We start from the raw sequence: 12,536 nt of genomic DNA, 5'->3' as shown, positions 1-12,536 counted from the left end.
CATTTTACAACTTTCCTTGCCTCAGTTGTTAAGTGAATCACTGCGGTTTATAAGTTAGTAATCCGGTGGTTAAGTGAATCTGGCTTCCCCATTGATTTTGCTTGTCAGGTGGTCGCAAAAGCGGATCGCGTGACCTCAGGGACACAGCAAGTCGTAAATATGAACCAGTTTCCAAGCGTCTGAATTTTGATCACATGATCGCGGGGATGCTACAAAGGATGTAACTGTGAAAAAACGGTCCAAGGTCACATTTTTCAGTACCGTTGCAACTTTGAACGGTCATTCAATGAACTGTTGGAAGTCGAGAACTCCCCATAATCCCCCTTTTATGGGATTGGAGTGAGGGGCGACTGAATGGAGCTGAGCGTTGACTAGCCGGATGCCCTTCCTGATGCCTATTGCGAAGGTCACAGCAGATATTTTCTCTTTGCGCTCTGATAGAGAAACATCTGCCGCTGGCTAGGATTGAACTCTCTACCTTCTGAGTGGGAGGCGAGCGACTTCACCTCTAGGCCACCGTGCCGTTCAGCTATAAATGAAACTATATTTAACATATTTATCAATATATAAATACATTTATACATTTTGTAAGTATATAAATAAAAAAAATGCATTTATGTATTTGTTTAGAGCCAAACCAATATTTCTGGGGCCCTGATTGGTGCAGAGAAAAGACAGAAACTTTACCTGGGCTTAACCCCTCCAACAGGGTCTCTAAATCCTGATCAGCCCAAGGTTGACTCATCCTTCCGAGAGGGGTCAAATGAGGAGCCACATGGTTGGGGGCAAGAGGCGGACTCTGTGAACCGCTTAGAGAGGGCTGTGAAGCAGTATGGAGTAGTATACAAGCCTAAGTGCTACCCTATTGCTGGTTCTGGAGGTGTCAATCTTCAGGGCCACCAAACCAGAGGTGCCGGGACATGGACAGGAGGGAAGGTAGAAGACTGTTCTAGAGGAAGGAGGACCGGGCCTTACCTAAATTTTCAGCTTTATATTTGATGCTGAGCGGCCGACAGAAGGGCAAGGAGTAATACTCGTAAGGTAACTGCGTCCGCGAACTGGTCAGTTTCACAGCCTGGAAAAAGGGAGAGAGAAAGAGATGTTCCAAATCCCCGCGCTGAGAAGATCCCGGTGGATTCATGACAAAGGCCACATCCTGCCCTGATCCTCCTCCTTTCGCCCCCAAAATAAAGCCTGCTGTTTAGAGACAAAACATTACAGATTATGGTGAGACAGACTATTATTGTCTATCTCACATATTCGCTCATAAGCACAATCTACGATGCTGCTAATCACCCCAAATTACGGGCATTTGTGGTTTTTAGAGAAGAAAAACTTCCTGCAGCATTTGGCCTCATATATTCAAAAAGGATGAAATAAGGAAAAGGGTAGGAAATATTCTCCATGTATAGTGGGTACGAGGAAAGAAATTCTGAGAACAGAACTACTCAATCGTGAAAAGATCCAGCATCCTTAATAACAAGAAAACCACCTTGACTGACAGGGAATAGAATCTACCACAGGGGTATCACTCAAGGCCCATAGGCCGGATCCGGCCCGCAGGGTGCTTAGATCTGGCCCACAGTGCTTCTGCCAGTGGAAGGAAGGAAGGAGAATGAAGGAGGAAGGAAAAAGAAGGGAGAGAGGGAGGAAATGGAAGGGAAGGAAGAGGGAAGGGAGGGGAGGGGAGGGGAGGGAGGGAAGGAGAATGAAGAGGGAAGGAAAAAGAAGGGAGAGATGGAGGGCGGGAGCAAAGGAAGGAGAGGAGAGGGAGGGAAGGGAAGAGAAGGAAGAGGAAAGGGAGGGGAGGAAAGGAAGGAAGAAAGGAAGGAGAATGAAGCTTTAGAAATCCTTAGTAAGGATATTCCACACCTGGAATATTTTGCATCCAGTTTTGGTCCCCGCGTTACAAAAAAGATGTTGATAGATTTTGGAAAAAGTTCAGAGAAGAGCAACAGGAGCAGCCAAAAAGAAAGAAAGAGGGGGAGAAGAAGAAGAGGAAGAAGGAGGAGGAGGAGAAAGAAAGAAAGAAAGAAAGAAAGAAAGGAAGAAAGAAAGAAAGAAAGAAAGAAAGAAAGAAAGAAAGAAAGAAAGAAAGAAAGAAAGAAAAGCAGCCGCCAAAAAAGCTAATATGATCCTGGGTTGTATAAACAAGAGGCATAGAATCAAAATCACGTGCTGCTTTATAAAGCCTTAGAAATCCTTAGTAAGGCCACACCTGGAATATTTTGCATCCAGTTTTGGTCCCCGCGTTACAAAAAAGATGTTGATAGGTTTTGGAAAAAGTTCAGAGAAGAGCAACAGGAGCAGCCAAAAAGAAAGAAAGAGGGGAAGAAAAAGAAGAGGAAGAAGGAGGAGGAGAAGGAGAAAGAAAGAAAGTTAAAGAAAGAAAGAAAGAAAGAGAAAGAAAGAAAGAAAAAGATAGAGAGAAAGAAAGAAAGAGAAAGAAAAAAAGAAGGAAGGAAGGAAAAGCAGCCGCCAAAAAAGCTAATATGATCCTGGATTGTATAAACAAGAGGCATAGAATCAAAAATAGGTGCTGCTTTAGGAATCCTTACTAAGGCCACACCTGGAATATTCTGCATTCAGTTTTGGTCCCCACGTTACAAAAAAGATGTTGAGACTTTGGAAAAGGTGCAGGGAAGAGCAACTAAGAGGATTAGAGGACTGGAGACTTAAAACATACAAAGGACGGTTGCAAGATTTGGGGTTGGCTAGTCTAGAGAAAAGAAAGGCTAGAGAGGACACGATAGCAGCCTTCCAGTATTTGAGGGGCTGCCCCAAAGAAGAGGGGGGTCAACATCCTATTCTCCAAAGCCCCCAAAGGCAGGACAAGAAGCAATGGGTGGAAACTAATCAAGGAGAGAAGCAACCTGGAATTAAGGAAAAACTTCCTAACAGTGAGGACAGTCAACCAGTGGAACAACTTGCCCCCCAGAAGGTGTGGGTGCTCCATCATTGGAGGTTTTCAAGAAGAGACTGGGCAGCCAATTGTCTGAAGTGGCATAGGATCTCCTGCTTGAGCAGGGGGTTGGACTAGAAGACCTCCAAGGTCCCTTCCAGCTCTACTCTGATTAAAACTAGCAGGAATGGAACACTTCTGCATGCAACAGCCCATCCCTGTGAGCCGAGGTGGCGCAGTGGTTAAATGCAGCACTGCAGGCTACTTCAGCTGATTGCAGTTCTGCAGTTCGGCTGTTCAAATCTCACCGGCTCAGGGTTGACTCAGCCTTCCATCCTTCCGAGGTGGGTGAAATGAGGACCCGGATTGTTGTTGGGGGCAATATATGCTGACTCTGTAAACCGCTTAGAGGGGGCTGAAAGCCCTATGAAGCGGTATATAAGTCTAAATGCTATTGCTATTGCTATCTTGCGCGGATCTATTGGGAGAGTTACTCCCGGTATTTTCCAGTTTCTACTCACACTCGTACGGGCATTTTAAGAACTGCAGACCTCTTAATTAAATGAAAATGGTGGTATGGTGATAGTAAAATATATAATTTTTTTAACATATACAATTTAAACTGAATGGAATATATGTGATTGTGGAAGGAACGCACGAAATGTACTTGTGAACCAATGGATACGCTTTCTACAAGATGTAATGAAAGATGATTCTTTTTTTGTGTGTGTTTTTTCTGTAATAAAACTAATAAAAAATTTTCCAAAAATAAAATAAAATAAAATAAATGTACATCAGATATGCAAAATACTTGTGATGGTATTTGTTGTTGCTTGAATGTTCAAGGGATGCCTCAAGGAGTATTACTGCTGATGCCCTTGTGACCTCTAGGCTGGAATACTGCAATGTGCTCTACATGGGGCTGCCCTTGAAGAGTATTCGGCGACTTCAGCTAGTCCAGAATGCGGCCACGCGAGCGATCGTGGGTGCACCTCGTTTCACCCACATAACACCTATCCTCCGCGAGCTGCACTGGCTACCTGTCGATCTCCGGGTGCGCTTCAAGGTGCTACTTGCCACCCATAAAGCCCTCCATGGTAGTGGATCTGGATACTTGAGAGACCTCCTTCTGCCAATTACCTCCACACGACCTATTAGATCTCACCGGTTAGGCCTCCTTCGAGTGCCATCTGCCGGTCAATGTTGACTGGCAACTACGCGGAGGAGAGCCTTCTCGGTGGCAGCTCCGACCCTATGGAACAATCTCCCCGTGGAGATTCGTACCCTCACCACCCTCCAGACCTTCCGCACAGCCCTTAAAATCTGGCTGTTCCGACAGGCCTGGGGCTAAAGACTGTAACCCACCCGAATAGTATGAATGTTGTGTTTTAATTATGTATTTGTCTTATATGTTAAAAGTTTGTCTCCCCCCCCCCTTTTAAGTTGTAAGCTGCCCTGAGTCCCCCCAGGGAAAAGGGCGGCATATAAATAAACTTAAATAGAAAAAATAGAAATGTTAAAGCTATATTGACAAAACATCTGAGAATAAATTGTAATGACTTTGAAAGTGTATACTTTAGTGTATTTCTGCATTAATTGTCATCCAAATGAATTGTAAAACTGCTGTACATTAAAAGATCCATTTGGAAAAGAACTTAGAGGAAAATTTATTTATTTTTCTTTCTCGGGGCTGATGACAAACTGGCACAATCAGACCTGGCCGGGATTCTAAAAGGGGTCAAATTCTGGAGGGCATGAAATTCAGGGCCGTCTTACCTTGATTTCTACAGGAGCATTCCGGTGAAAATTGATGGGGGCCACTCCTGGCACGTAGAAGCAACTCACCCCATGCCACAGGAGGAAGAACGGGCACGTAAGCCTCTGCCAAGACAAAAAACAAACATCTGTCACCAGGGAAAACCGCTGTTCAGAATAGGAAGCATTCAAGAACGATCGTCCGGTTTAGGTATTTATTTAACACGCGGCATAAAGCGCACGGATAAGAGTAATAAAAGTTATACAGAAGGGGCACATGATGCTATGGGGCACGTATGATGGAAGTATGTACCCAACTGTGTAAGGTACGAGGAACTCGTGTATCAGTTACAGGTTACATTTTAAAATACGTTGATTCGTGGAAACACAGTAAGATCTAATGAAGGAGAACCTTTGTAGCTCAGGGTTGACATGAGGGGTCCTTGGTGGTCTCCGAGTTTGTTTTCTTGCAGATGTTTCATGACCCAACTAGGGAACACCATCAGTACTACTAGAAGGAAGTGGGGCTGGAGGAGGGGGAGGAGGAGGACTGTGGGGGGTCCTTGGTGCTCTCTGAGCTTGGTTTTCTTGCAGATGTTTCCTGACCCAACTAGGCAACATCATCAGTGACAGAAGGAGGAGGGTTTGCAGGGCGGAGGAGCCTGTCTTAGCTTGGGGAATTGGAGGGGAGGGTCTTGTGATGCCGGAGGGGAGGACATATTCTGTGCATGCCCAGAGTAGAGTAGAAACATGGGCAGAGCAATGGTGCAGAGGTAAATTTCTTCTTTTTTAAAATAAAATTTTATTTTAAACACATAAACACATCAACAAGAACAAACACATGTCTTAAGACAACATAGCAACAAGAAGTTCCATCGTATATCATACAGCAGTTCCGAATCGGTTTCTTTGCAGTTAGTGTTTTCCCTTTCTATACATTTCTATCTTGCGTTCATGGTCTCCTTATTCGTTATCCATTTTAATGTACTATTCTATATTTATTTATACTTAGCTATTTATAACCAAATATTGTTTACCTATATTGTGCTATATGTTCTTACTCTCATTTATTCTCTTACATACAATTCTAGGTATACATTCACATGGTTATTCTTTTTCTTTGCCATTCTTATACTTTTGTTATTCCATTTAAAAGATTATAAGATACAGTTTGGATTGTTTTGTTTACCATCCCTAGCGCCTGTTATGACACCACCTTATTTTCTCTTTCTTTTCTTTTCTCTCTCCCTTCCTTCTCCCTTCCTTCCTCCTCTCCTTTCCCTTCTTTCTTCCCTTACCTCTCCCCTACTCCTACCCTCTCTCTTCCCCTTCCTACCCTCTCTCCTTCTCTTTCTCTCCCTTCCTCCCTCCTCTCCTTCTCTTTCTCTCCCTTCCACCCACCTCTCCTTACCTCCAGAGGTAAATTTCTAAACTGTTTGTCCATTTTAGAGCAGGGGATTTTAACCTCAGCAGCTGTAAGATGGGTGGACTGCGAGGAGGTGGTGGTGGTGGTGGTGGTGGAGGAGGAGGAGGACTATGCAATCCCTTTGTTTGCAGACATTTCATGACCCAACTAGGGAACATCATCAGTGCTAGCAATAAACCTTCTGCAGGAAAACAAGCAAACTCAGAGAGCACCAAGCCCCCCTCACAATAAGAATAGGATAGAATAAGCGTTCTAGATATTAACATGTAGGTTGGTGCCACCAGCTCATGGAAGGCAGGGACTTGTGCTAGCCCTCTCTACAAAACGGATAGGTGGGTTCCGTATAAAACAGAAATAAACAGTGGGGCCCCCAGGGGAAAGCTTTGCAAGACTTATTACAGGTAGACCTCGACTTATTATCGAAATTTCTGTTGCTAAACAAGGCAGTTGTAAAGTGAGTTGTGAGTTCCGCTTTGAGACAATTTCTTGCCACGGTTGCTAAGCTGAAAGCTGTTCGGTTAGGAACACGGTTGTTAAGTGAATCTGGATCCCCCATCGGCTTTGCTTGTCAGGTGGTCGCAAAAGGGGGATCACGTAGAACCATCATAAATATGTTGGTTGCCAAGCATCGAATTTTGACCACAGGGATGGTTCTTAAGTGTGGAAAATGATCCTAAGTCACTTTTTTCCCCCTGTGCTGTTCTTCACTTCAAATGGATTATTGTTAGCACCCCGGAAGCCGGATCCAGCCCCCCCCCGGGCCTTAAGTTTGACCCCCCCTGCTCTAAAAGGATGCAAATGACCAGCTGTCTGCAAGGAGTATAAATCCTTCCATTCCCCAGCATTCAGTCTGAGCGGAAGAAGCTTCTTGGATGAGAAGCGAAACGCCTTCAAAGAAAGAACAAGAAAGTCCAGTTGTCTCTTGAAAAAAAGCACCTTGACCTGGATGACGGATGAATCTCTACAGACTTTTAGCTATGCAATTTGGGATGAAGACCCTTGGAATGGGGGTGGGAGCAGGAATGGATTTCCAAAGGAAAAATTACAGGCTACAGGAACCATTTGCACCACTCAGGTGACCCTGAGGACAGAGATAAACCCCCAAGTGCTTCAACGACCCTCTGAAAGGATGCAAATGACCAGCTGTCTGCAAGGGATATAAATCCTTCCTTTCCTCACCATCCGGTCAGAGCTGAAGAAGCTTCTTGGATGAGAAGCGAAACATCTTAAAAGAAAAAGGCAGAAAGTCCAGTTGTCTCTTGAAAAAAAAAAATCATGACCTGGGTGACTGAGAATCTCTACAGACTACATGGCTTGACCTGATGCCGCTTGGAAATAAAAGTTTCTTCTTCTTTTTTAAAACGTATTTAATTGTTTATATACAGGGTTTTTTATACAGAACTAGCAACATTGGATAAGACATTAATGGGGACGGATGACAGATAAGGATACTATACACTTATGCATTAAATTATAAAATGGAAGAAGAACAAGTTAAAGAGGCGATGATAGTATGGGCTAAAAATTTTGGATATAAAATAGAATTGGTGAAATGGCAAACGCTTTGGGAGAGAAATCGGAAATTGACAATCAACACATCGTATCAGGAAAATCTCTATAAAGTCTTCTATAGGTGGCATCTGCCCCCACCCCACCCCCAGGCAAGATTGGCCAAAAGGTTTAGCAATATGTCCCCAAACTGCTTGAAATGTTAAAAAATAATAATACCTGGATACAAATTCATATGTGCTTAGACAAAATGACCGGACAACATATAGAGTTTAAGCCAGAATTATTCCTACTAGGTATTATATCAGAATGGTTATGATATAGGGACAATATACTGAATATTATAAGGAAGGGAAGGAAAGGAGGGGAGGAAGGAAGTAGAGAATGGAGGGACGAAGGAAAGGAGTGGAGGGTAGAAGAGAGAGGAAGAGAGGGAGAGAAAGTAGGAGAGGAAGAAGTGTGGAGGAGAGGTAAGGGAAGGTGGGTGGAAGGGAGAGAAAGAGAAGGAGAGGAGGGAGGAAGAGAAAGAAAGAGAAGGAGAGAAGGTAGGAAGGAGAAGAAAAAGGGTAGGAGTGGGGAAGAGGTAAGGGAAGGAAGAAGGGGACGGAGACGAGGAAGGAAGGAAGTAGAGAAGGAAGGGAGGGAGAAAAGAAAGAGAAAGAGAAAACGAGGTGGTGTCTTAGCAGGTGCGAAGGATGGTAAACAAAGCATTTTAAACTATACCTTATAACCTTTCAAATGGAATAATAATAATATAAGAATGGCAAAGAAAAAGAATAATTATGTGAATGTATATCCATAACTGTATGTAAGAGAATAAATGACAGTAAAAATATAAAGCATAATATAGGTAAATAATATTTGGTCATAAGTAGCTAACTTTAAATAAATAAAGAATTGTACATAAAAATGGATAACGAATAAGGAGATTATGAATGAAAGTTGGAAATGTACGGTAGGGAAAACACTAACTGCAAAGAAACCGATTCGAAACTGCAGTATGATATACGATGGAACTTATTGTTCCTATGTTGTTTTTAAGTTATGTGTTTGTTTTTGTTGATGTGCTTAGGTGTTTAAAATAAAAAAAAATTATCACAAAAGTGAAAAAAAAATACTGAATATTATACATCTTGACCACAGCAAGAATTGCATATGTGCAGCATTGGAAGAGCGAGAAGGAGGAGGAGGAGACGATGAGGAAGAGTCTCCTTCTAGTCTGTGCAGGAAATAAAAGTTTCTGGAACATTTTCAGAGGGTGCTGCGTGCAGAGTGGCGGGCCTTGACGGGTGACATGGCGAGGTGACAAGGGCCTGAGTCACACTTCCTGATTCAGGAAGGACTGCAGCGGGGCAAACCAGTTGTGGTAGATAATGACACCCTTCCCTTCCTGGCACTCCCTGGCAGGAGACGAGGCAGATTTCCCACAAATCCCGGATTGGCAGAAGAATCTCTGAAAAACATTTGTGTCTCGAAGGGATTTAGTTGGGAGCTGGCTCGGAGGGTTTTGATAACATTTCTGGCTCCACCTGGGGTGTTAAGTCAGGACAGGAAGTCCTCGACTTACAGCAATTCACTTAGTGACCATTCGAAGTTGCAAGGGCATTGAAAGAGCTGACTTAATGCCCGCTTTCCACACTTGAAACCATTGCAGCATCCCCGTGGTTAACCTGATCAAAATTCAGATGCTTGGCAAGTGGTTCATACTTACGACGGATGCCGCGTCCCAGGGTCATGTGATCCGCTTTTGCGGCCGCCTGACCAGAAAAGTCAATGGGGAAGCCAGTTTCACTTAACAACCACATGACTCACTTAACAAATCCAATGATTCACTTAACAAGTGTGCCGAGAGAAGTCCTGAAATGGGACGAACTCCACTTAACCAACGTTTCACTTAGCAATATTTTGGGGTTCAACTGTGTGGTCGTAACTCAAGGACTACCTGCATCATTGGGCTACTGCTGATACCTCAACCCAGCCTGATGGTAAAGCACCTCAGGGAGCAATTATCGTCTTTGATTGCTCCTTCCACTCATTCGAACTGGAACCGCCTACTTCAGAAGAACACAGGTAGTCCTCAAATTATGACCACTGAGCCCCAAATTTCCATTGCTAAGCAAGACAGTCGTTAAGTGAGATTTGCCCCATTTTATGACCTTCCTTTGCCAGCTGATAAGTGAAACAAACGCTTATCGCAGTTTTAAATTAGTAACACAAGTTGTTAAGTGAATCCCTGCACTTGTTAAGTGAGTTAACAAGGTTGTTAAGTGAATCCGGCTTCGTCACCGACTTGGCTTTCAGAAGGCCGCAAAAGGGGAATCACATGACCCCGGGACATTGCGTCATAAATATGAGCCAGTTGCCAAGCGTCTGAATTTTGACCATGTGACCAGGGGGGATGGTGTGACGGTCGTAAGTGTGAAAAAATTGGTCATCACTTTTTTTCAGTACCATTGTTAACTTTGAATGGTCACTAAGCGAGTCATTGTAAATCGAGGACTACCTGTTGTTTTTCCTTCCATCCATGAAGAACCAATTCAAAGGTTGAGCTGACCAATTTAATATAAAAATTGATATAGTTCTATATTTCAACTTTTTTAACAAGTTCTCCAGATCAGAACTCTTCATAAAATAAATTCGGGTGATTTGATATTACAAAACCTCCACACTTTAAAATGTATTTCTTCATTCCTGATCCCACGGAATTTTTCATCCCAAGGGGGAAGCTCCAGACGGCATTGAGCAATCTGTGGCGGGATTCAGAGCTTTCCCACGCTACCAAAATGTTCAAAGATCAATATTTCTTTTTAACCACTTTTCTATCCTGTCTCCGCCACATCCTCTGTGGCTCGGAGAAGAGGGGAAATGAGAAACCTTCTTCCCTTAGCAACCCCTAAAAGATGATCCATCCCAATTACAGGATAATATGACTCTATTCAAACTGAATTTGGATATTTTAAGTAGTTGCAACTTGCAGTGGCTGAGGGTTATCACACACCTTTCATACAAAAGCCACTGCTGTTTAAGTACAGATAATCTTGCTGAAGTCCCTTGGACTGCAAGGCCATCCAACCGGTCAGTCCTAGAGGAGATCAACCCTGACTGCTCTTTAAAAGGCCAGATCCTGAAGAGGAAACTCAAAGACTTGGGCCACCTAATGAGAAGGAAGAAGGACTCCCTGGAGAAGAGCCTCATGCTGGGAACGATCAAGGGCAAAAGAAGGGGACGGCAGAGAAGGAGGGGGCTGGATGGAGTCACCGAAGCTGTCAGTCTGAGCTTCAATGGACTCCAGAGGATGGTAGAGGACAGGAAGGCCTGGAGGAGCGTTGTCCATGGCGATGGGTCGGACACGACTTTGAAACTAACACCACCACCAAACTTGCTGAAAAGGCCAATTATTTTAACAGGACTCTGTGAAAAGTTCCTCACACATTCTATCTACCACGGACATAAAAATCAGAAAAGAACACCTTAATACAGTCACAATAAATTTGTAAATATAAGGGATGGGGGGAGCCAATGTAAAAATCAGCCGTTTTTGGATGAGAATAATTTATAAGAATAAATTAGTCCCAGGGAATCCCAATCATTCATCTCCCTTAAAGGCTCTAGAAGGTACGACAATTTAAAAGAGAATAAAAGGAGGTGCTGAAAGTATTAAAATGAACTTTCAAACAGGTAATGTAAATAATGCACCAGAAGCAATCCAATGTATATGTTGATAGGTAATCATATCACCATCACAGATAACTGGAAACATAAATAAAAAATAACCTATTTTAAGGAAGTTAACATCTTTAATAAGGAAATCATTGTTTGCTGTACACATGAGATGTTTCAGAAGGCCTCAGGCTTTGGAGAAGTCCATAACGTTGGGAAAGGTGGAAGGAAGAAGAGAATGACCAGCAGCAAGGTGGAGTGACTCCATTTCAATGGCCCTGTTGGAAGACCTAAAAGCAGGGGTCTCCAACTTTGGCAACTTTAAGACTTGTGGACTTCAACTCCCCACAACTTTTAGAAGTTGCCAAAGTTGGAGACCCCTGACCTAAAGGACCAGGCTGAAGACATATTGTCTTGGGAGAATCTGTCTTTGAGACGATCTACCTATGTGATCGCAAGAGTCAACGTGGAAAAATAATCCATATGAAATCCTTTCTCTGTGGAGAAGGCAACATGAACATTGATCCATATGGTTGCTAAGAGGTGTCATTGACTTGATGGCACATCATCCATCAATCGCTATCAAGACCAAGTTACTTTGACAAGTCCATAATGTCGGGAAAGGTGGTAGGAAAGAGAAGAGGAGGTTGACCATAGCAAATGGATGGACTGAGTTGTGATGAGGGGGCACTATTCGAAGTTCTGATGGACTAGTTGGTGACAGTGAAGTTTCACTTTGGAAAAAATCTATGTGGCCACCAAGAGAAGGAGAGGAGGGAGGAAGAGAGAAAAAGAGAAGGAGAGAGGGTAGGAAGGAGAAGACAGAAGGTAGGAGTAGGGGAGAAGTAAGAGAAGGAAGAAGGGGAAGGAGAAGAGGAAGGAAGGAAGTAGAGAAGGAAGGGAGGGAGAAAAGAAAGGAAAGAGAAAATAAGGTGGTGTCATAGCAGGTGTGAAGGATGGTAAACAATACATTCCAAATTATACCTTATAATCTTTCAAATGGCATAACAAACGTATAAGAATGGCAAAGAAAAAAAATAACTATGTGAATGTATACCTATAACTGTATGTAAGAGAATAAATGACAGTAAAAATATAAAGCACAATATAGGTAAATAATACTTGATCATAAGTAGCTAAGTATAAATAAATATAGAATTGTACATAAAAATGGATAACGAATAAGGGGACCATGAATGCAAGATAGAAATGTATAGAAGGGAAAACACTAACTGCAAAGAAACCGATTCGGAACTGCTGTATGATATACGATGGAACTTATTG

General features: G+C 43.0%; 1 protein-coding gene across 1 annotated transcript in view; it reads right to left on the bottom strand.

Moving 5' to 3' along the window:
* Positions 1 to 12,536, bottom strand: part of TM9SF4 (transmembrane 9 superfamily member 4) — a 39,046-nt gene that overhangs the window by 23,919 nt on the left and 2,591 nt on the right. Inside the window, exons 2-3 of the mRNA XM_032218383.1 lie at positions 4,679 to 4,783; positions 976 to 1,075 (exon numbers count right to left, since the gene is read on the bottom strand). Of these exons, the coding sequence (XP_032074274.1) occupies positions 976 to 1,075; positions 4,679 to 4,783 (205 nt within the window). The remainder of the gene's footprint in view (positions 1 to 975; positions 1,076 to 4,678; positions 4,784 to 12,536) is intronic.

The sequence above is a fragment of the Thamnophis elegans genome, chromosome 5 (genome assembly GCF_009769535.1).
Source record: "Thamnophis elegans isolate rThaEle1 chromosome 5, rThaEle1.pri, whole genome shotgun sequence".
NCBI lineage: Eukaryota > Metazoa > Chordata > Lepidosauria > Squamata > Colubridae > Thamnophis > Thamnophis elegans.
Note: the sequence above shows the minus strand (reverse complement) of the source record. Positions and strands in the feature narration are given on the sequence as shown.